Source organism: Podarcis gaigeae (genome assembly GCF_964106915.1).
Source record: "Podarcis gaigeae genome assembly, chromosome: 8".
Lineage (NCBI taxonomy): Eukaryota > Metazoa > Chordata > Lepidosauria > Squamata > Lacertidae > Podarcis > Podarcis gaigeae.
In genome coordinates, this window is record NC_139684.1 from 13197321 (window position 1) to 13221125 (window position 23805).

The 23805-nt window shown below is 49.2% G+C and overlaps 1 protein-coding gene across 8 annotated transcripts in view; it reads left to right on the plus strand.

Moving 5' to 3' along the window:
- Positions 1-23805, plus strand: part of UBR4 (ubiquitin protein ligase E3 component n-recognin 4) — a 138550-nt gene that overhangs the window by 63932 nt on the left and 50813 nt on the right. For 4 of the 8 annotated variants that reach the window (XM_083750008.1, XM_083750012.1, XM_083750010.1 and 1 more), the window contains 14 exons: positions 594-768; positions 2056-2196; positions 3031-3152; positions 4592-4703; positions 5844-5974; positions 7028-7205; positions 7981-8085; positions 8595-8732; positions 10062-10236; positions 11528-11624; positions 12743-12850; positions 14435-14551; positions 16828-17037; positions 22703-22852. In XM_083750008.1, coding sequence (XP_083606134.1) covers positions 594-768; positions 2056-2196; positions 3031-3152; positions 4592-4703; positions 5844-5974; positions 7028-7205; positions 7981-8085; positions 8595-8732; positions 10062-10236; positions 11528-11624; positions 12743-12850; positions 14435-14551; positions 16828-17037; positions 22703-22852 — 1959 coding nt within the window. The remainder of the gene's footprint in view (positions 1-593; positions 769-2055; positions 2197-3030; positions 3153-4591; positions 4704-5843; positions 5975-7027; positions 7206-7980; positions 8086-8594; positions 8733-10061; positions 10237-11527; positions 11625-12742; positions 12851-14434; positions 14552-16827; positions 17038-22702; positions 22853-23805) is intronic. The other 4 variants (XM_083750009.1, XM_083750013.1, XM_083750011.1 and 1 more) reach the window with 1 other exon arrangement.

Consider the following 23805-nt stretch of genomic DNA (forward strand, 5'->3'; position numbering starts at 1 on the left):
ACTGAATGCCTGTTTGCCTCAAATAGTCATTTGAATGCTGCCTTTTAGATACTTTTAAGTTTATGAGATACCTTTCCAAGAAGGGCAAACTGTGTTGTTGTTTTCTTTAAAAAATAATGCTTTATTATTCATTTCCCACATATATACAACATGTAGTCATCTTCATTTTGATAAATCCGGTAATTATATCACAAGAGATACATACAGTTTCAACTATGTGCTTTCTACACGAACCTATGGCTTCTCACCCTCTCCATGTTTCCTTTTATATTAAACAGCTTGCTTTACTTAACCATTGTTAGTTTATAAGAATTCTCTTTTCTATTTTGATATCATTTTCCATCATATGTATTATTTTCAGAAATCATTCAAAGGCAACTACCGTGTTTAAGTTACAGCTACTTTTCAAATAGTTTTTGAAGTTATCCCATTCTAGAATGAACTCCTGTCTGGGTTTATCTCTTTCTGAAAGGGAGGCTAATTCTGCATATTCTGTCAATTTGAGTAACCATTCGACTCTGGTAGGGAGTTTATCATTTTTCCAAAATGTCGCATTAAGCACTCTTCTTGGGCAAACTCTTCTCTCTTTGTAGGATCAGGCTCTGCTGAGCAAAGCCATCCAGTATCTGACGGCTTCAAGCAAAGAGGGGAAGGACCTTGACCCGGAAGTGTTCCAGAGGCTGGTCATCACTGCTCGCTCCATCGCCATCATGAGGCCCAATAACTTGGTCCACTTCACAGAGTCAAAGCTGCCTCAGCTGGAAACAGGTGCCTCAAACTCCCCTCTGCTCCCCTTCCTTTTGCCAGTTTTGTTCATGCGTTGGCTTCTCGTTCATATTTCTGACCTCGAGGTAGTAATGAATTGTATTTGTTCGTCTATAAACCATCACAAAGCAAAATTGCATTCAAATCAGAACCACAGATTTGGCTCCTAATTTTGTGGCAGAGAAACATGCAAGGTTGCCTAGCCTTCCTCATCCCATGGTGAAAAACACGCCAGCTCATGTGGTGCAACAAAAAATTTCCTGTGGCTAAACTTGGGACACATATTTTCCACAAGGATCTTGTATAAAGGGCTCTGGGTAACATAGTGAACAATGCTGTTTTACAAAGAGTACAGAAATGCCGTTCCAAGTGTAATTCTTACAGCAGCAATCCAGAAAGGCAGAGGGTATAACAACTTAAGTCTTAATTCATAGTGAATTGGTGAAGACTGTTACTCCAGCAGGCCTTTGAGAACTGTTTTTAAGGAAGGGCCTTTCAAACAGTGCTATGCTGTTTTTACTGTTTGTATTTTAGTAGGTTTGTTTTTTTACATTGTTTTAATTCCATTATAGTTAAATTACTTCTAAACTATTATCTATTCTATATTTTTAGCTTTCTGCATTTTATCTGTGTTTTAGTTTTTGTACCATGCTTTGAGTCCTGGAGCTGGGAAAAAGACACGGGGTGTTGATGATGTTGATGATAATGATAATAAAAGCAATTTTTGTCAGAGCCAAAGTAGATAACTCCAGATGGTTAGCTTTCTGATAGTCTTAATAGAGGGATGCAACATATTTCTGGCCTGCTCCATGGAATGCTTTGGGTGGTCTGTTTTTGACATAGCTAAAACCAAACAAACCTGCAGCTAACTAGCTAGCTAGCTAACTAACTACAGTGGTGCCTCGCAAGACGAAAAGAATCCGTTCCGAGATTCTCTTCGTCTAGCGGTTTTTTTGTCTTGCGAAGCAAGCCCATTGACAGCTTAGCGGATTAGCGCTACAGCGGTCTAGCAGCTTTTAGCGATCAGCTGTTAAGCGGCTTATCAGTGGATCAGCTGTTAAGCAGCTTAGCGGCTTAGGAAAAGGGGGGGAAGTGAAAAAAAACCGCGGGGACTTGCAAGATTTTTTCGTCTTGCGAAGCAACCCCATAGGTAAATTCGTTTTGCGAAGCGCCTCCAAAATGGAAAACCCTTTCGTCTAGCGGGTTTTCCGTCTTGCAAGGTGTTCGTCTTGCGGGGCACCACTGTAACTAACTCTTTTAAACTCCCTTTTCTTTTAAAACAACATTCAGAAGGGGGTGAAGAAGCTCAGGAGACCCAGAAGAACACCGAAGGAGAAGGGTGCACTTTTATTACTCAGCTGGTCAACCATTTCTGGAAACTGCATGCCTCAAAGCCCAAGAACGCCTTCTTGGCCCCTGCTTGCTTGCCAGGTACTCACTTTCTATCTTTAAAACTTGCTTGAGTCGCTTGTTCCTGAGCTCACCTGCAGGGCAAGCAAACAAGGAACTCGGATAGAAATGCAGGAAGCCTCCTTACACCAAATCAACCGATTTGGCCTGCCCAGGGGGTGTGGGGTGCCAAGAGGGGCAGCCAAAGAAGAGAAGTCAGGGGAAGGGAAACTGTTTTTGTCCCAAGTGCTGCAGCCCCTTTTGAGGAGGACTTTCTGGAGAGGGGTGGGAAATGTCCAGAGGCAAAAAGTAGGTGTAGCAATGAATGTGAATGTTACCTTTGCCCAGTAGACTGCCTTCCAGCTGGGCAATGGCAGAGGTTTTTGCACGCACGCAGACACACGCAGACACACATACACACACGTCCTCCATCCATGCAAGCAAAGAGGCATTATCACGGTTCAAGCCAGGCAAAAGCACTTGCAGAGGGTGTGGAATGGGGCCAGTGAGTGGGCATGGCCTTGGGAAGAAGCCCAAGGGCCAGATGGAGAAGCCTGGGGGGCCATAGTTTCCTCACTTGCTTCAGGTCCAGCATACAAATGCCCTAGGCTGTTGAAGGAGGCCTTGAGCGCTCCATCCCTCCTCTGCTAGCCCCCAACAGACTAGCGGAACAAAACTTCAGGCTAGTAACTTCCTTTGTGGGCTTTATTAACCAGGTGGAATTGGTTTGTGCCATCAGAGCAGCCACTGCAGCACCTTTCCCCTCTTGTCCCTGTGGGCAAAAAAAAAGAAAAGATGCAAAACACCTCAACACATCAATTGTCAAATTCTTAAAAACAAAAACAAAACCCCTCTTCCTTTCTTTCCCCACCTTAGGCTTGACCCACGTGGAAGCCACCGTCAACGCTCTTGTGGACATAATCCATGGCTATTGCACCTGCGAGCTGGACTGCATCAACACGGCCTCCAAAATCTACATGCAGATGTTGCTGTGCCCGGTACAACTCTGAGCTGCTTTGGTTTGGGGGCAGGGTGGCGGGAGGAAGGGAGAGATGCCTGGGTGCAGCCAAATCCGTTCACTCTGGCTCTTCTGAGGCTCCATCGCTCTGCAGAGAGACTGGAGACCCCTGGGCTTGAAAGACTCCTTCTGCCCTTTCATACGCTACCTGCTGTTCATCATCTGCATGTCTGGGGATTTGGGGAACGGTGTCATCTGATGACGCATAACAGTCTCTCCCCCTCTCACCTGAATCAGGAGAACCTCCACCACCAGAGAAGAACGCAGGAAATGGCCTTATGCAGAGTCAGGCCCTTTGTCCATGTAGCCTAGTGTTGTCTGTACCGACTGGCAGCGGTTTCAGGCTGGGTATCTCTCCCTTCCTTACCTGGATGAATGTGGAAGTTTTTCTCCGTTTCATAATAATAATGATAATGATAATGATAATGATAATAATAATATATTATTTATACCCCCCATCTGGCTGGGCTTCCCCAGCCACTCTGGGTGGCTTCCAAAAAAATATTAAAATACTGTAATACATCAAACATTAAAAGCTTCCCTAAACAGGGCTGCCTTCAGATGTCTTCTAAAAGTCTGGTAGTTGTTTTTCTCTTTGACATCAGGTGGGAGGATGTTCCACAGGGCGGGTGCCACCACCAAGAAGGCCCTCTGCCTGGTTCCCTGTAACTTGGCTGCTCGCAGCGAGGGAACCGCCAGAAGGCCCTCGGCTCTGGACCTCAGTGTCCAGGCTGGACGATAGGGGTGGAGATGCTCCTTCAGGTATACTGGACCGAGGCTGTTTAGGGCTTTCAAGGTCAGCACCAACACTTTGAATTGTGCTCAGAAATGTCCTTAAAAATGAAGCAAGATTGTAGCCCTTGTAGTTGCAAATGAAGAGCAGAATTAAACAGGTGCAAATGAAGCTGCCTTATATTGAGTCAGACCATTGGCCCATCTAGCTTAGTATTGCCCGCACTGACCGGCAGCAACTCTCCTGGCTTCCAGGCAGGAGTCTCTTCCAGCCCTACCTGAAGATGCTGGTGATTGAACCTGTGACCTTTTGCATGCAAGGCAGGTGCTCTGCCGCTGAGCGACCGCTCTTTCTATCTATCGAGAGGATATATCCACATAACTCCTTTGTAGACGTAGCTCACAGGCTAGAGCATATCAAGCTGTTCTTAATGTTGTATTTTAAATGCTGGCGACCTGCCCTGGGACCTTACGGTGAAGGGTGGATAATGAATCAAATTATTATTAATGGCTGGTGCTTTTTGGGGGACATCAAGCAGCAGGTTTCATCTCCAGTCAAAATAATTTTGGAAGCCGGTCTGGGAAAGATCCTAGCCAGAGATCATCAGTGCCATGCCGTTTCAACAACCGCATGGAACAATGGCAGGTGAATGACACAGGCCGACTTTTGCTTTGCTTGCTATCCAGGATCCGGCTGTGAGCTTCTCCTGCAAGCAAGCTTTGATCCGTGTGTTGAGGCCCAGGAACAAGCGGAGACACGTGACACTGCCCTCGTCTCCTCGGAGCAACACCCCGATGGGTAACTAGTACTTGGTTTTTGGCTAACACGGCTGTGCTGGAGGAGTTGCCCTAGTTTAAAATCCCCCCACAAGCTGACCCGCAGTCGGAATGTCAGAATTTTGTCACTAGGCAAGATCCCAAGAGAGCAACTGTGCATACTTCAGAGGAGCATGTGGCTGGGGTTGGAGCTTCCTAATTTGTACCTCCTTTCCTACACCTGAAATTCCATTGCACAGGTGGAGAACCTTTTTGTGCCCAAGGGCCACAATCCGTTCCAGGCAACCTTCTGAGGGCCACATGCCGGTAGCGGGCAGGGCCAGATGCAAAAGTGGTTGGAGCAAAAATGTAAATCATGCATTTGTACAGTAGACTAGTTTCTAAACACACATAGTCCCCTCTCAACCCTCCATCCAGACAAGCAAGGGGGATATTATCAGAGTTCAATGATGCATCTTGTTGTCTTGGTCCCATGTTAAGCAGTTTTACAAATTAGTTGACCGATGACTGCCATTGCCTTTTAATAGTTAAGGGTAAAGGGACCCCTGACCGTTAGGTTCGGTCACGGATGACTCTGGGGTTGCTGTGCTCATCTCGCTTTACTGGCCAAGGGAGCCGGCATACAACTTCCGGGTCATGTGGCCAGCATGGCGAACCAGAGCAGCAAACGGAAACGCAGTTTACCTTTCCGTCAGATACCTGTTTATCTACTTGCACTGCATGCTTTCGAACTGCTAGGTTGGCAGGAGCAGGGACCGAGCAACGGGCGCTCACCCGGTCGCGGGTATTCGAACCGCCGACCAGCAAGTCCTAGGCTCTGTGGTTTAACCCACAGCGCCACCCACGTCCCTTACTTGGTCACAAATAGCTTTAATTGGATTGGGGCCAATGTGTTTAAAAGGCAGCAGGTAGAAAATGGTACAGTCATATGCAGAGGGCCACATTCTGCTCTCCCGGCCTGAGGCTGACATGCATAAGACTGTACTGCCCAGTGGGGGTTGTGGCTATGCAAGATTGTCTGCTCACTTGGTGGGGGACCCGACTGCACATCCAAGGCCTCCAATCCTGGCTGCAGCATAATGCAGCAAAGCATTGTGGGATTTCTATGTGCCTGTGCCAATGTGCATTATATACGTGGCCGACGATACCACTTCTGCTCCAGGAGATAAAGACGATTATGACGATGACGATGCGGAGGATAAGATGCAGAGCTCTGGGATTCCGAATGGCGAAGACATCCAGCAGGAGAGCCAGGAGCAAAGCGAGGTGGACCACGGGGACTTTGAGATGGTGGTGAGTCTCACGGCTTCATTTCCAAAAGGGACTTGGTGGGTAGGCAGTGTGATGCTGGACTTCAGCTCCCATCATTGACAACACCATTGGCTGTGCTGTTCGGGGTGGATGGGAGTCATAGTCTCATCAACATCTAGAGAGCACTGCCTTGCCAACCCCCTAGACCAGACTGATATGACCAGAAGGATCGTAGGAGGAGGCAGTGGTCCATCAGGTAAGCACCAGAAATCGACCCTTCTTTAGGCTCAGCATCAAAACTGTGTAGGCTGGGGATCAAGAACCTGTGGCCCTCCAGGGGTTGTTGGACTCCCAGCATCAGCCAGTATAATTCAAGGTCAGGGATTAAGGGAGATGGGAGTCTAGCAGCCCCTGGAGGGCCACAGATGGCTTTCGTCCCTGCAGTCGAACCTCGTACCTTCTCCCTCTCTGCTTTAGAATTTCAGTAGGCCGCTTGACTGCATATCATCAGACATTTTGTTGTTCTGGTTTTCTTAAAAAGTTTGTTGTTTATTGTTTAACAAGTGGGGTGGACACCAAACAGCCAGTAGACTCTGTGCAAAAAACACTGGCCTTTTACGGAAAACTATGTGACCTTGTGAGATTTCTTTTGTGTATGTGTGTGTACTTGCCCAACAATTGGGTTCTGGAGGCATTTTGGGTGCCCTGGCATCTATCTGTCTATCTAGCAAAGTGCAGAGGCAGCATACCAGATGCGGAAGACAAATATCTGAAGGGCAGCTCTCATGTAGAAGCTGGAGCAGACTTACTCCCCGTTGGCTCCAGAAGGCAGGATTAAACATAGGACATGCTCAGAATGGGTTGCATCCTGCTAACCTCTATTCAAATTAAGCCCATGATGGAAATTAAAAGTTTGCTGTGGCCATAAATTCCAGTGAGTCTGATGTGAGTAGGCCTAGCATTGGGTACTCTTTTGTGCATCTCATGTGCATTTTCAACAGTAATTCACCAGATGGTTATTTTTCAGCGCTGCTTTGCAGTGTGCATTGGGCAGAGGGTGCTACGGCATCAACCCCACTTCTCTTTCTCCCCTAGTCCGAGTCGATGGTGTTGGAGACAGCAGAGAACGTGAACAATGGCAACCCCTCTCCTCTGGAAGCCCTCTTGGCTGGGGCTGAGGGGTTTCCTCCCATGCTGGACATCCCCCCAGATGCCGACGATGAGACGATGGTGGAGCTTGCCATTGCCCTGAGTCTGCAACAAGACCAGCAAGGTGAGAAGCACCTACAGGGAGGCGGCATGGAGGGAGAGGGTCAGGTTGCCCCCAGTTCAATAAAGCCATGCTCTGCCTCCACTGTCAGAGGCAGTAACGCTGAACTCCAGTGGGGAGAGCACTGCTTTTGTACTCATGTCGTGCTTGTTGGTTTCCCTTTGTGGCATCTGGTTGGCCACTGAGAGAGGAGGATGCTGGACTAGGTGGCCCACTGGCCTGATCTTGTAAGCTTTTATGTATGTGGCTTAGGATGTTCCCAGTTTGGTTTTGTAATTTTAATATTGAAATTTGTTTTATACAGTGGTACCCCGGGATGCAAACGGGATCCGTTCTGGAGCCCCGTTCGCATCCATAAGCAAACATAACTAACGACGGCATGTCTGCGCATGCGCGTGCCGCTTTTCGCTGCTTCTGCGCATGTGCATGGTGTCCTTTTGAGTGTCTGCGCATGCACGAGCGGCGAAACCCGGAAGTAATGCGCCCAACATGAAGCATATTCAGCCCGAGGTATGACTGTATTTAGTTGTGGATTGCTGCGAGCCCCTTTTTTTAAATCCGTGGGAAGAATTATAAATTTATTTAACCTTGTCACTTCCAAATTTACTGCCGGATGAAGGGTTATTTGGAGGTGACGTTTGGGGAGAGCAGCATTCTTCCTCGGGGCCAAAGCATTTTCACTTGCTGTGTGAATGCAGGCACATCTCTGGGCGTTTGCTTTTCTGGGGATGAGGATCTCCACCTTTTCAGAGGCATTTTTCTACCTTCCCTTGCACAGGAAGCAGCAGCAGTGCACTTGGCCTGCAGAGCCTGGGGCTGTCCGGCCAAGCCCCCAGCTCTTCCTCTCTCGACGCTGGGACGCTTTCGGACACGACGGCATCAGGTAACTGTTCACAGTGTAAAACCCCAAATGATACCTCCTGTTTCAGAGCGCAGGCAATACCGCTTGGAATTCCGTATGTGCCTTTTAGCAGCTGGGGTGATATAGACATGCAGCAGCCTTATATCAAGTCAAACCATCTTCCCATCTAGCCTGGAATCGCCTGCTCTTACAGGCAGCGACTCGCTGGGGTCTTTGGCAGAGATGGGTCTTTCCTGGTACCTGATAAACGGGGATTGACCTTCCTGCATAGCAGATGCCTTTGCCACAGAGTTACAGCCCCTGTGTGTGTATCTATACGCTTGTATCAAAAATAATAAGTATCTTAATAATCTGCTAATTGATCAGTGACGTCACTTTTTGAAAGTCGTTTTAAAAAATCCAATTGATTATTCTGCAGCCATAATGTTTGAAATCTGCTAAGAGCTTTAAAAATCCTTATCGCAAGCTTTTGTGTTGGAGTTGCTCAAAGACGGTGTTTTTACTTGTAACAGCCCTCCTTACTCTCTTAGCTCCAGCTTCTGACGACGAAGGCAGCACGGCAGCAACAGACGGGTCCACCTTGCGGACCTCCCCGGCTGACCACGGCGGCAGCGTGGGCTCCGAGAGTGGCGGCAGCGCAGTGGATTCGGTGGCCGGAGAGCACAGTGGTAATGCCCACGATTAACTTGGCTTGGGCCCCGCCCCTCCCTCCACCTGGCAGCATATGATGGAGTAAAGATAGGAACCCGGGAAGCTGTCTTAACACGGAGTCAGAGCATTGTTCCATCTTGCATTTAGTTTTGTCGGCACTGACTGGCAGCCGCCCTCCAGGGTTTGGGGCAGGGCGCCTCTCTCAGTCCTGTCTGGAGATCCCAGTGGGGATTGAACCCGCATGCAAAGCAGATTCTCTTCCACTGAGCTAGGGGCCATTGCCCGATGGAATCCCTATGTTAGATGGAGTGCTTTCCTGATCCATTTTGAATGTGTTTACTTCATTTTAGAATTTTAATAGTTTTAACTAGAGGTGTTTTGTTTTGGTTTTGAAAAAATTGAATGCTCTGTTGTCACCTGCTCTGGGACCTTGTGGTGAAGGGCAGGTGAGGCATAAATAAATAAGCAACAGCTCTGCTGGATTGATCCGCCCAGTCCAGCGTCTTGCAACCAAAATGCCACTGGGGCAGCCTACCATACCCTCTTAAAGGAGTTGCACTGGCTGCCAGCCACCTGCCAGCTTTGAAGCTTAGCTATTAACCTGTAACAGCCTTTGGCCAGCCTGGTTCCCTCTTCAGATGTTTTGCACTACAACTCCCATCAGCCCCATCGGGGACCAGGTTGGCCAGAGTCTCACCTGTAAAGCTGTTAAGCAGCTTGGGCGTAGGCTTCCTCAAGGAGCATGTTTTCTTCCTGTTGCCCAGCAGAGGAAGCCCTACTTCTCTGGATGTTCTGACAGTGGCCACTAGGGGGAGGACCTTTTGTTGCAGTGAACAACATTGAGGCATCTCTTAAAAAACACATCAGTTATTTGCTGGTGGTGGATCTTGGCCCCCCCCCCCCCCCCGATTTTAACTCTGCCCTAGTGTTTCCAGTTGCTTTTTCTTCCTGCATGCGAAAGCTTTGGTACATATCTGGTAATATTCTTGTGCACCATCCTTCAGACAGGAAGCAAGAAACACTGGGCTGTGCCCAACATCAGCCCCAAGCAGAGCAGATCCTTTGAAGTGAACAGACGCAACTAACTTAGGCTTTCAGTAGACTTTCTCTGTGTCGTTGGGTGGAACCAACATTGTACAAAGTCAGAGCTTGAGTCCCAGGGTACCAGGCAGGGAGTCCTTTCCAGCCCTCCCTGGAGATGGTGCCATGGACTCAACCTGGGCCCTTCTGCATGCAGAAAAGGCGCTCCGCCGCTGAGCTGCGCTGCTCCCCCCAACAAATGTGTCAATCCCGGGTCTCGGGATTGCTTAACTCCTCTCCCCCTTGCCCCGCTCCTCTCTTTCCAGTGTCCGGCCGCAGCAGCGCCTACGGAGACACGACCGCCGAGGGCCACCCTGCTGGGCCAGGGAGCGTCAGTTCCAGCACGGGCGCCATCAGCACAACCACCGGGCAGCAGGAGGGTGAAGGGTCCGAAGGGGAAGGAGAAGGAGAGGCGGAAGGAGACGTCCACGCCAGCAACAGGTAAGGTTTCCCTCCTTTCTGGCTTATGGGGGAGTCTTGGGTCCCTGAGGCTAGAATGGGACTTCCTGCCCTCATCCTGCTCCACATTTTGAGGCATCTCTTCTCCCCACCCCTGGCAGTGCATGCCGTTAAATAGATCCATGCCAGATGAACCCACCGTTAACCTAGAATCTGTTGTGAGATGCAGATGAGAGTTGATTCAGAAGCTGCAGGTGATGTGAGCCAAAGGAAGTCTTGTATGTGTAGCGGGCAGTGGCGTAGCGTGGGGGGTGCAGGGGGGCCGGCCGCACTGGGCGCAACATCTGGGGGTTAGGGTTAGGGGGCGCAAATCCACGGGTTAGGGGGCGCAAATCCATGGGTTAGGGGGCGCAAATTAGTTGCCTTGCCCCGGGTGCTGACAACCCACGCTACGCCACTGGTAGCGGGGAACCAGATCATCAGCTGGTCAGACTGGGAAACGGTCTCTCCCTTTCCCAAATGATGGAAACTGGCTCAGCAGCCCTTTAGAGGTTGGTGGCGCCCACCCCTTTTCCATGGTTGTTGACTGTGCTGCCCGTAGAGCTGATAAGAAGGCTGTCAGGTTGGGAAAGGCCTGTCCCAAAGCACAACAGTAACGTCCTCCCAGCTATGCAGCACCTGTCATGCAAGAAAGCTATACTTCCCTCCCATTTTTATGTGGGAAAGATACCTGTGGTCCCATTGAGCTTCCAGGATAAACATTGCAAGACTGCAGTGTCCAATCAGGGAGGCTCCCAAGGATTTGTGGGAAGTGGTGGCGGCAGCTCAGGATACTGCCCTTTTTATGGCCTGTGTCCTTCTGCAAGAAGCCGCCTCACCACCACCTTTCTGGGAAAAGTTGTTGATGTGGGCAGTGAATCAGTTCCTGGTTTGTTTCTTACTAGTTTGCTGCTTTTTGGGGGGAGTGTGTGTTACATTTGGCTCTTCGCCAGCATGTGAAGACTGCACTCTTACCGCATTGCTCTTATTTGGAGCAGGCTGATTTCAACCAGGGTTTCCCACACTTGGATCTCCAGCTGTTTTATGGACTACAGTTCCCATCATCCCTGACTGCTGGTCCTGCTAACTAGGGATGATGGGAGTTGTAGTTGTAGAACAGCTGGAGCCCCACGTTTGGGAAACCCTGATTTAAATGAATGAACGTGACTTGAGTCCTTTCATTTGATTGGGTCCACCCTTGAGTTAAAACTGAGTTGCCTACAACCCTGTGTGATATTGCTTGGCCACACCTGCTGCTCTCAAATGCCTTCTCCTCTCCCCTTCTGATGTTCAGGCTGCACATGGTCCGTCTGATGCTGCTGGAGAGGCTGCTGCAGACCCTCCCCCAGCTGAGGAACGTGGGCGGGGTCCGTGCCATCCCTTACATGCAGGTAACGTACAAAGTAGCCTCCCTCACTGTTTGGATGAGAGTCATTGCTTAGGAATCTTTGCCATATTCCCTGGGTGGGGAACATCAGGCCCAGGGGTGGGGAACATCAGGCCCTCCAAGATTCTCTGTCTGCCCTTGGGATCTCTCTAGGCAACACAGAGGCCCTGCCTTGAACCCTCCTGCGATGTGCTTGCCTGGCTGGAAACATGTCTTTGAACTTCAATCATGCCTTGTTTGCCTGGATGGGAGCATGCAGAAGCCTAGCCTATTATAGTCATTGCTGTGTCCACTCTTCCCTCTGGCCTGCCCAGCATGTGTCCCTTAGAAGCTTTCCCAGAACTGAGTACCCCTGGCCTAGAATGTGGACTGTCCCATCATCTGCCAGGGGCCAGAAGGGGCTGCCCCCCATTAATAAAATACAGTCATACCTTGGGTTGAATACGCTTTGAGTTGAGCGTGTTCGAGTTGCGCTCCACGGCAACCCTGAAGTAACAGAGCGTGATACTTCCAGGTTTCGCCGCTTGTGCATGTGCATACGCCCAAAATGATGTCATGCGCAGACGCCCAAAATGATGTCATGCGCAGAAGCGGTGAAAAGTGGCGCGTGCGTGCGCAGACGTGCCGTCACTAGTTACGTTTGCTTCTAGATGCGAACGGGGCTCCGGAACGGATCCTGTTCGTATCTAGAGGTACTACTGTATAACAGTGCTTCCTTAGGGATACTGTAGTTTTCTCTGGTTACAGCTGGCTGCCGGAGTTGCTTTACCGTGTTGTTTGAAATGGAAAGTACAAATGAATTACATCGTTAGTAGCCATTTTGAAACTGTGGTTTGTTCCAACCCCATTTGTAAACGCTGGTTTGTCGCTCACTACACAGCTAGCCACACTGCACTATGGTTAGCTCCAGGAAGGGAGAGAGAGGATTTGCAGAGGATGGGGTGGGGGACAAACCACAGCTGCGAGTTGGCAGCATCGCTGTCTGTCTGAGGTTCTCAGCAGCTGTCCAGCGTGGATACCCAGCTTGTGTACTCCCAAGGAATGTTAATAGCGGAAGAACCTCTGTCCCGGACGCCTTTGAGGTCCCCCTTCTTTGTGCCTTATGAGCTTCTGTGTGCCCAGGTGATCCTGATGCTTACGACAGACCTGGACGGCGACGACGAGAAGGACAAGGGTGCCTTAGATAACCTCCTCGCCCAGCTCATCGCAGAACTGTGCATGGATAAAAAGGTACAGGAAGCTGAGTTGCTCTCCTCCCCCTCCTGATCTCCTTTTGGCCAGGAGGGAAGGCATATTGGGTTACTACCACTTCTTCTGGTTGAGGCAGGAAAACAGATGCTTTAGGAATTAGGCTATTGCCCCCATGAGCCTCTCTTTGCTGCCTTTCTTTGAACACAGCTGCAATCGCCTTAGGCTGCCTGTCTGATTTTTTTGCTGCCCTATTATCTTACCAGTAGTGAGTTTTTGTGTTTTTCTTCACTGCTGATGGGAGTGGAAGTCCAAAATATCAGGAGGTGTGAAGACTTGTATAAAGTGGGACTGGGCTTCCCTCCCAGCAGCTGAGCAGGGAATGTAGCAGCAGCATCACTCTCATCGGCAGGCGGTCCCAAGCAGAGTATTATGACAATGTGATTTTTCCCCTGAAGCTTTTAAAAACACAGACACCACAAAGCAGGCTTGACAACCTGAGTCGCCCATGCCTGGCTTCTTTGGGTGGTGTTGGAGGCCAGCTGCTTTTGGCCCATGGGGCAGGGTGCCTAACTACTGGGAGATCTTCTGCTTTGCAACCATAAAGCTGGATTTACTCCCCCCCCACTTCCTCCAACCTCCCCCCCCCCATTGATGTAAGACAGTCACCTCTTTCTGAGCCGCACAGTAGCCCCTCCACCAGTGAAACCATTTCAGGCCGCTGACTGCATGGGCTACCACCAGCAAAGGGCAGCATCAAGTGGCCCTCCTTGCAGTGGTGGTGTGCGTGTTGTGGACACAAGGCACGATGTGAACCGCCCTGATATTTTATGTGAACCACCCTTATATTTTATGTGAACCACCCTGAGACATTCGGGTATAGAAATTAAAGAAATAATAAGAATAATAGATAATAATGTGTATGGGACAGTCAGCCTTTGGACCAAGTTTGGAGAGCCAGTGTGGTGTAGTGGTTAAGAGCGGTGGACTCGTAATCTGGTGAACCGGGTTCGCATCTCCGCTCCTCCACATGCAGCTGCTGGGTGACCTTGGGCCAGTCACACTTCTGTGAAGTCTCTCAGCCCCACTCACCTCACAGAGTGTTTGTTGTGGGGGAGGAAGGGAAAGGAGAAGGTTAGCCGCTTTGAGACTCCTTAAAGGGAGTGAAAGGCGGGATATCAAATCCAAACTCTTCTTCTTCTTCTTCTTCAAGTTGGCCACCCCCAAATTGATGGTTGTTTGCTTGGAATCTCTGGTAGTGCCCTGAGATATGCACTATGGAGGGATGTTACATAGCAAGCTGCCTTATACTGAGTCAGAACTTTGGCTCATGCAGCTCAGTATTGTCTACACTGACCGGCAGCAGCCCTCCAGGGTTCCAGGCAGGAGGCATTCCCAGCCCTGCCTGGACATGCTGCTGGGCATTGAACCTGGCACATTCTGCCTGCAAAGCAGATGCTCTTTGCCCCAAACCGCGGGGCAATTTGAGGCTTTCTGCGTAATCTGTTTTATTTCACCCTCCAGTTCTTGAGATTTGGGCTGGATGGGGTGGGCTTGAGGTCTACTCCTGTGCAGCTTCAGAGGCAACCAGTTCCTCTCACCTTCTCCCTTCCCCACCCTTCCCAGGACGTCTCCAAGAAAAACGAGCGCACTGCCCTGAACGAAGTCCACCTGGTCATCATGCGGCTGCTGAGCGTCTTCATGTCGCGAACGAAGTCAGGGTCCAAATCTTCCATTTGCGAGGTACCAAAATCCCTTCCGCGGTTCCGGTCTTGCAAAAGACTTTGTGACGTGAGGTTGGTAGAGGGAGAATGTCTGCGTGTGGCTGATAGAACGGCCAGACCACCTCCGGAGAGCAGCTCCCAAGCTCCCTTTTGCCCTTGAAACCCCGGTTGGCAAAGAAGTGGTTAAAAGTGGGGATGGGGGACAGGGATTTGCAGATGTGATTATAGGGGAGCAGAGATGTTGCAGCACCAACGTTTCAAAGTCGCTAAGAGGATTCCATCCCTGTTTTGTTGTTAAAAGGTGCAGTAATAAGGCTTTTTTTCTTTTTTTCTGAAAAAGAGGGGGGAAAGCTGGGGGGGCTTGGTGGGGGGAGAGCCGGCAAGCGTGCAGGCAGAGGGAAGAAGATTAATAACAAAAGCGTAGAGGTTAAAAATGCAGACCGAAGTGCGTCGGATTTTAATGAGCTTATGAGCTGTGGGGTTTGTTTGGATTTAACCAGAGTTTCTGTAATGGTTTTATTTACACTTGTTTTGCCTGTGGTTCATCTGACCCAACAAAAAGAGGTGGGCTATATATATATCTATTTAGTGCAGAAGTTTGCTGTTTAAGGACACGGGTGCAAGAGATTTCCCTTCTGCATACGGGAGGCTAAAACTCTCCTCGTCAAGGCCTTTACCTATCTCCCACAACTGGCCAGATTCCAGAGAAATGGATCGGAATTCCAACTTCTTTAAAAAAAAGAAATTGTATGTGTGTGTGTCTGAGAAGTATCTCGCTCCTCCTCCTAATCCTCAGCTCATTGCCCTCTGGCATGTGTGTCGAGGGGAGATTAGACTTAAGAACTGATTGCCTTTTTTTGTGTCCTCTCCCCCCCCCCCCCCCGGTCCCTTTTGCTAAGCACTTGTTCAAAAGACCCCCCCCCCCCCCGCTTCTCTCCATAAACACATCATCAGTTGATACTTTCTTTAAGAAATGATATCAATACATCACACCACCGAAACTTGAAATCTAGCTGTCAAGTCCTAGGCAGCTATGAAAGGAAGCCCCAGGTGTCTCCTGACCTGCTTCCATTCGAGCGATCCTAAGCCCCCATCCTAAGTCTGCTGAAATGAGTCTTCTCAAGCAGACGTATCTCTGTACTGGCAACCATCTTCTCTCTAACAATTTTCTGGATCTTCCAACATTTACTTTGTCCTAGTTTCCATTGTTTCTGCCCTACAAGTTACTCTATTGTTGCTGTTTTTAACAAAGATACTACTTTCTGCCCAACTCTTTTTCATTTCACCCCGCTCTGAGCTATGGCGCTTGTGGGGAAAGGGTGGTCAGCCAAGACCCAGGGGTAGCCAATGTGGTGCCCTTCCTAGACATTGCTGGGTTCCTGTCATCCCTGACCATTGGCCATGCTGGCTGCTGGGGCTTCTGGGAGTTGTAGTCCAGCAAGTTCCGAAGGGGAACCCCATTAGGGTTGTGATGCATTCCTTGGGATCACCCTTACTTGGGAAGAAACAGTTATCTGCCAGGAACGATACCCCTGTTGGGAAGCTAACTGTGATCCGAACCCTCTTTTGGAAAGGGCTGTAGCTCAGTGGTGGAGCATCTGCCTTGCATGCAGAAGGTCCCACGTTCAAGCCTTGGCATCCCAAGGTAGGGCTAGCAGAGAAACCTGGAGAGCTACTGCCAGTCAGTGAAGGCATGCCTTCAGTATAAAGGCAGCTTCCTAGGTTCCTAAGATAGTTAGGGAGCTGCTTTGTATAGAGTCCGGCCCTTGATCCATGCAGCCCAGGATGGTCTACACCAGGGGTCAGCAACCTTTTTCAGCTGTGGGCCGGTCCACCATCCTTCAGACCATGTGGTGGGCTGGACTATATTTTGGAAAAAGAAAAAAAAAATGAATTCCTATGCCCCACAAATAACCCAGAGATGCATTTTAAATAAAAGCACACATTCTACTCATGTAAAAACAGGCTGATTCCCGGACCGTCCGTGGTCCGGATTGAGAAGGTGATTGGGCCACATCTGGCCCCTGGGCCTTAGGTTACCTACCCCTGGTCTACACTGACTGGAAGAGGCTCTCCAGAATTTCAGGCAGAGAGGACATTCCTGGCCCTGCCTGGAGTTGTTGGCAATTGAAGTTGGGATCTCAGTGGGCTGTACCACTGAGCTGCGGCCAGCTGTCAGTAATCAGACTGCTAGAGTGGGTTCACTCAACCCCAAATTTGTCACTCGGGTCTGCAAACACCTACGAGGAAATAAGCTGTGAAGATTCAACTCTCTCTCTCTCTCTCTCTTCTCAGTCCTCGTCTCTGATCTCCAGTGCCACCGCAGCCGCCCTGCTGAGCTCTGGCGCGGTGGACTACTGCCTGCATGTCTTGAAATCCCTCCTGGAGTACTGGAAGAACCAACAGAATGACGAGGAGCCTGTGGCCACCAGCCAGCTGCTGAAACCTCACACCACCTCCTCCCCACCAGACATGAGCCCCTTTTTCCTGCGCCAGTATGTCAAGGTGAGTTGTGGATCGAACTGGTGGGTCCAGCACCAGCAGCCACTGCAGATTGGACACATCTGTCCAAGCCTGTCCCATTTCCACAGGGGAGCAGAATAAAGTCTTAACCGTGTTCCCAGGCATATTTTTCCCCAAGGATAATTCTGGGGAATTCCACCCCCCACCTAAAAAAACACCAGGCAGAAAAATGGAAATCAAATACAGTGGTACCTTGGGTTACATACGCTTCAGGTTACAGAATCCGCTAACCCAGAAATATTACCTTGGGTTAAGAACTTTGCTTCAGGATAAGAACAGAAATTGTGCTCCGGCGGCGCGGCAGCAGCAGGAGGCCCCATTAGCTAAAGTGGTGCTTCAGGTTAAGAACAGTTTCAGGTTAAGAACAGATCTCCAGAACGAATTAAATTCTTAACCCGAGGTACCACTGTAACTTAAATCTTCAACCCGACACCCTTTTATTTTATTTTTTTCTAACTGTTGCAACACTGTCAGTTGTACAGAAGCGGAAAGACGTACAATGGCTGAATAGGTATTTATATGCAAAAGCTGTTCGCTTGGTGCCGCGGGCCCCCTTCTCTCTCTCTCTCTCTCTCTCTCTCTCTCTCACACACACACACACACACACACTGAATGGGTGTGGCATGGTCTTAAGGTGAGCTCTGAAGGAAGGGGGAGGTTTATTTCCAATAACTGTCTGGAGAGGACCCCTCCTGGCTCCTGGCAGCCCTTGTGAACGATGTGGATTTGCCGGCTTAATTCCTCGGCCACTGCAGCCGCCGTGGTGCCTCCTTTTATACTCAGCGCCTAGTGGTGGAGCTTTATTTTTTATTTCCTGCCCCGGCAAAGTATAATGGAATAAGCCGCATTAAACATTAGGGTGCTCTTTGCTGGAAGAATAGAAGCTGTTGGGATTCTGAAGGCCTGTGGTGATGGTTGGTGCAGTTTTAAGCTCTTTCCTTTTCTTTCCTTTCTCTCAAAGGGGACCTGCTGTTTTCACATTACTCTTGTCAGTCAAGAGGTGTTCTTTTCTTTTTTTAAAAAAAAAATAGCTGGAAAAAGAGGCTGTGCTAAGGATTGGGGAGGATATAGCGTGCAACAGCTCTCTTAATTACCCAGTGATGCCACATTGAACACAGTTTAGAACTCTGATCCGCGGAGGTGGGCAGCAGATGTAAAACGAAGGGGTGGCTTCCTCCAGCTAACAGCTTTAGTTCTGCCTCAAGAGATCTCTCTCCATTACCCATATTCGGACAAAAATATTATAAGGAAGGGAGAGTTGTGTACTCTCCCCACCAGCTCCCAGCTTGGGTACTTGATGTCTTGCAAATAGATTTGCTTTTGCTTCTTCTCAAGAGGTTCCAAACAGCTGGTGAAGGATGTAAAGCAATTGTTTATTTGAAAGCAAGACAGTGATGGGAGGTAAATTATCTATGCTCTGGCTCCACTAATAATAATAATTATTAGTGTGGTGTAGTGGTTAAGAGCGGTGGACTCGTAATCTGGGGAACCGGGTTCGCGTCTCCGCTCCTCCACATGCAGCTGCTGGGTGACCTTGGGCCAGTCACACTTCTTTGAAGTCTCTCAGCCCCACTCACCTCACAGAGTGTTTGTTGTGGGGGAGGAAGGGAAAGGAGAATGTTAGCCGCTTTGAGACTCCTGAAGGGGAGTGAAAGGCGGGATATCAAATCCAAACTCTTCTTCTTCTTCTTCTAATTTTATTATTTGTACCCCGCCCATCTGGCTGGGTTTCCCCAGCCACTCTGGGCGGCTTCCAACAAGGATTAAAAATACATTAAAATGTCACATATTAAAAACTTCCCTGAACAGGGCTGCCTTCAGATGTCTTCTAAATGTCAGGTAGTTGTTTATTTCCTTGACATCTGGTGGGAGGGCGTTCCACAGGGTGGGCGCCACTACCAAGAAGGCCCTCTGCCTGGTTCCCTGCAACCTCACTTCTCTTAGGGAGGGAACCGCCAGAAGGCCCTCGGCGCTGGACCTCAGCGTCTGGGCAGAATGATGGGGGTGGAGACGCTCCTTCAGGTATACTGGGCCGAGGCCATTTAGGGCTTTAAAGGACAACACCAACACTTTGAATTGTGCTCAGAAACGTACTGGGAGCCAATGTAGGTCTTTCAAGACCGGTGTTATGTGGTCTCGGCGGCTGCCCCCAGTCACCAGTCTCATCAGAGACAGTAATGCTTCTGAGTAACAGTTGCTGGAAACTACTGCAGGGGAGAGTGCTCTTGACCTCGGGTCTTGCTTGTGGTGACCACCAACTGCATGGCTTTAAAAGAGGATTATGCGAGTTCATGAAGAAGGCAAAGCTACCTGCAGCTACTACCTACAGTGGCTACATTTTACCTCCACTGTCAGAGCATCATGCCAGTTGCTGAAAATCACAGGAGAGGAAAGAGCTCTTGTGCTCAGGTCTTGCTTGCAGGCTTCCCAAGCCTACAGGGATCTGGCTGGCTACTGCAAGTAGAGGATGCTGGGCTAGATGAGCCATTGGCCTCTTGGGCTTGCCGATCAGAAGGTCAGCGGTTCGAATCCCCACGACGGGGTGAGCTCCCATTGCTCTGTCCCAGCTCCTACCAACCTAGCAGTTCGAAATCATGCCAGTGCAAGTAGATAAATAGGTACTGCTGCAGCAGGAACGTCAATGGTGTTTCCATGCACTCTGGTTTTGGTCACTGTGTCCTGTTGTGCCAGAAACGGTCTAGTCCTGCTGGTCACATGACCCGGAAAGCTTTATGTAGACAAACAGCAGCTCCTTCTCAGCCTGAAAGCGAGATGAGCGCCACAACCACATAGTCGCCTTTGACTGGACGTAACCATCCAGGGATCCTTTACCTTTTTTACCTTTACCATCAGGGCTCTTCCTGTGTTCTTACCGGTGCTTGGCTTTTGATTTTGATTAAAGTTTCCAGGCCTTTTCAGTTGGTTGTCGCTTTTGGACGTGCATCACAAATGGACCAAAATTCAACCAAGTGGGCTTTGTCAAAACTTAACAGCGCTTCCGTGATTCACAGTTAGAAGCAGAAACGGGTTCAAAAGCAGGGTGCATTATAAAACCAGAAATCAGTATGTGCTTACATATCCAAGAGGTCCCCTTTCAGTGCTGGCACTGGCACCTGCCATCCCTGGGCAGCTGCAGATGCCCCCTGCAGATGGTCTGGCTTGGTTCAAGGCAACTTCCCGTGTCAGTTGGAGGGGACAGTATTACACTGAACGCATAGCTGTCAACTTACAGATTTGAAAATAAGGGACCAGCAGCCTCGAAAATAAGGGATCAGCAGCCAAAATAAGGGATTTTAGTCAACCAGCTGAAATACGAAGTTAAAAGGGACCAGATAATTTGGGAGAGCAGCACTGGTTTTTAGCCCTTCGTTTCCAGAGGTTGCTGCTCAAGACACCAGCTGATGAAACACTGCAGTTAAATAACTACAAGCAGCCACCACTTTTTGCACAAAACAAAGTCCAAGCTACGAAGATGCTGCTGCAGTTCTGTATCTTTTCTCTCGTGCTCCATCTGCAGCTCTCAGTTCCATCAGGCGGGGCGGGAGGAAGAGGGGGGAATAGCGCCCAAAGTAAACCCGCAGATCAGACCATCGATGCTAGTCTACCACTACAAATCTATGGGAGAAGCTCTTGCGGTCCTTCCTCCGCTTTCCCCCTCTATGGTTAGCCCTTGGAACACCTGCCCGCGCCTCCTCCTCCTCCTCCTCCTCTCTCTGAACTGCTTTCTCTATGGTTGCCCTCGCTCTCCTCTCAAGGCTCCTCAGTCCCGGCGGGGAGGGGCTCCCGGGGACCGAGACTGGTGAGAGGAGGCCGGAGGGGGGCGGGGCAGGCAGCCAAGCAATACTGTTGGAGCCTCCCTCCTTCCTGTCCGGCAGGGAGGGAGGGAGAGGAGCTGCTTCCTTTGAAACCCGGGAAATTTAAGGGACATCATCAATAAGGGACAGCAGCGGGACATGGCGCTGGGATAAGCGCTGTAGAGGAGCATGAGGTGAGACAGGTATTGAGGATGGTGAATCCGAGGAAGGCTGCTGGACCTGATGGCATCACGGGAAAGGTGTTGAAGGGCTGTGCGGATCAGCTGGCGAGGGTCTTTACTAAGATCTTCAACAAGTCCTTACACCAGTCTATTGTCCCACCCTGCCTGAAGTCGTCAACTATTGTTCCTCTGCCTAAAAAATCCACAATCAGTAGTCTGAACGACTACAGACCAGTTGCACTGACTCCAATCATCATGAAGTGTTTTGAGAAACTGGTGCGCCGTCACATTATTTCCTGTCTTCCATCAACTTTTGACAACTACCAGTTTGCATACAGGGCAAATAGATCCACGGAAGACGCTATCACTACCACTCTCCATGCTGCTCTGTTCCATCTGGAGCAGCCGGGGAGTTATGTGAGGCTGCTGTTTGTGGATTTTAGCTCTGCTTTTAACACTATCCTCCCCCATAGACTGGTGTCCAAGCTAGAGGCGATTGGACTCTCCAACTCCACCTGTCTCTGGGTTTTGGACTTTTTGTCAGAACGTTCTCAGAGGGTTAGAGTAGGGTCACATATGTCCACAGCCCTTAGCCTTAACACCGGCTCACCACAGGGTTGTGTGTTGAGTCCCCTGCTCTATACTCTCTATACGTATGATTGTACAGCCATTTATTCCAGCAACAAAATCATCAAGTTTGCTGATGACACTACGGTGGTGGGGCTCATTTCAGGAGGGGATGAGTCCGCCTATCGGGACGAGGTGGAGCGGCTTTGTGCTTGGTGTGGAGAGAACAATCTGGCTCTTAATACGACTAAGACCAAGGAATTGGTGGTGGATTACAGGAAAAAAAAGGCGGACATTCAGCCCTTGTATATCAACGGGGAACGGGTGGAGAGGGTGGCGGAATTCAGGTTTTTGGGAGTGACTATCGATCAGGGCATGACTTGGAGCGCAAATACCACTGCTCTGGTGAAGAAGGCCCAGCAGAGAATTTATTTCCTCAGACTTTTAAAGAAGAACAATCTGAGTGAGAGACTGCTGGTGTCCTTCTACCGAGGCTCCATAGAGAGCATTCTCACATACTGTATTTGTGCCTGGTTCTCCAGCTGTACAGCTAGGAAGAGGAAGGTGCTCCAGAAGGTCATAACCACAGCCCAAAGGATTATTGGTCATCCCCTCCCATCTTTGGAAGAACTGTACGGTTCCCGTTGTCTTAGGAAAGCAAACAATATCCTGCAGGATGCATCTCACCCGGGACACAGTCTGTTTGTACTACTGCCTTCTGGCAGGAGATACAGAAACATCAAGTCAAGGACAAATAGACTGAAAAATAGTTTCTATCCAAGAGCTGTGGCCTTCTTAAATGCAGTAACTCGATAGTGTGACCTGGGAGTTTGATGGGTGTGGGTGTGGGTGTGGCTGGAATGTGGTTTGTTTGGTTGTTGTTGTTGTTTTGCTTTTGTTGTTTTTAAGGGATGGCATCCAATTTCGTTGCACTTGTGCAATGTTGCACTTGTGTAATGACAATAAAGAATCTATCTATCTATCTATCTATCTATCTATCTATAAGGGAGTTTCCCACCAAATAAGGGACGCTTGACAGCTATGCTAAACGGCATGTGGCAGCTTCATAAATTAACTTCTGTTCCAAACGTTTCTCCCTTTCAGGGCCACGCCGCTGACGTCTTCGAAGCTTACACCCAACTCTTGACGGAGATGGTGCTGCGGTTGCCGTACCAAATCAAGAAGATCGCCGACACAAACTCCCGCATCCCGCCACCGGTCTTCGACCATTCCTGGTTCTATTTCCTCTCGGAGGTAGGTCAGCAGGAGACTGCAGGCCTGTTGAATCCTTGGCGGAGGAAGCAGCCTTGAATCTTCACCTTCTGAGAACCACCTCCCAGCTACCCTTAGGATGCTGTTTCTTACCCTGGCGGGTCCTCCTCATGTTGAGAGAGGCCATATTTGAGCCTCTGATCTGGAATGCAGACAGGAGCAAAAAGGGTTTCAGAAACCAAATGCATTTCCGCTAGAAGATGCTGAGCTACAACTCAGATCAGCCCTCTCTGATCATGATGACTCTGAGTGGCGCTGATGGGAGTTGGAGTCCAGCAAGTGTTGTGCACCAGGTTGGAGAAAGCCTGGTCTGTGTTTATATGCTAAAAGCAGGGCTTGACTTCACTAAACATGATCCTCCTTTGAAGAAGTGAGTGCAGGTGCAGGTGCGGTGGGGTAGATTGGTGAGAGCAGGTTGTGTAAGAGAGCCTGTGTTGTGATGGTTAAGAATGTCTGAGCATCAAGCTCCCTTTGGGCCATTTTAACCTACCTCTGCCGATAATGATAAATGAAGAGAAGGGAACCATGGACATATATATGTTTCATATATATTAATTTCATGAAATGTATATGTTGCTTGATTGTAAAAACTTCAGAAGTGGTTTAAAAAAAGTTTCTTGGAGTAAAGATGGTATCCTCTTCTTCTTCTTTAGATTTATATACCATCCTTCATCAAAAGATCTCAGAGCAGTTCACAGGATAAAAACACAAGACAAAAACACAAATAAATAGTTTGTTGTTATTTATCAGATAAAAGAATAATAATAGTAATACAGTGGTACCTCGGGTTAAAAACGCTTCAGGTTACAGACTCCGCTAACCCAGAAATAGTACCTCGGGTTAAGAACTTTGCTTCAGGATGAGAATAGAAATCGTGCTCCGGCGGTGCAGCAGGAGGCTCCATTAGCTAAAGTGGTGCTTCAGGTTAAGAACAG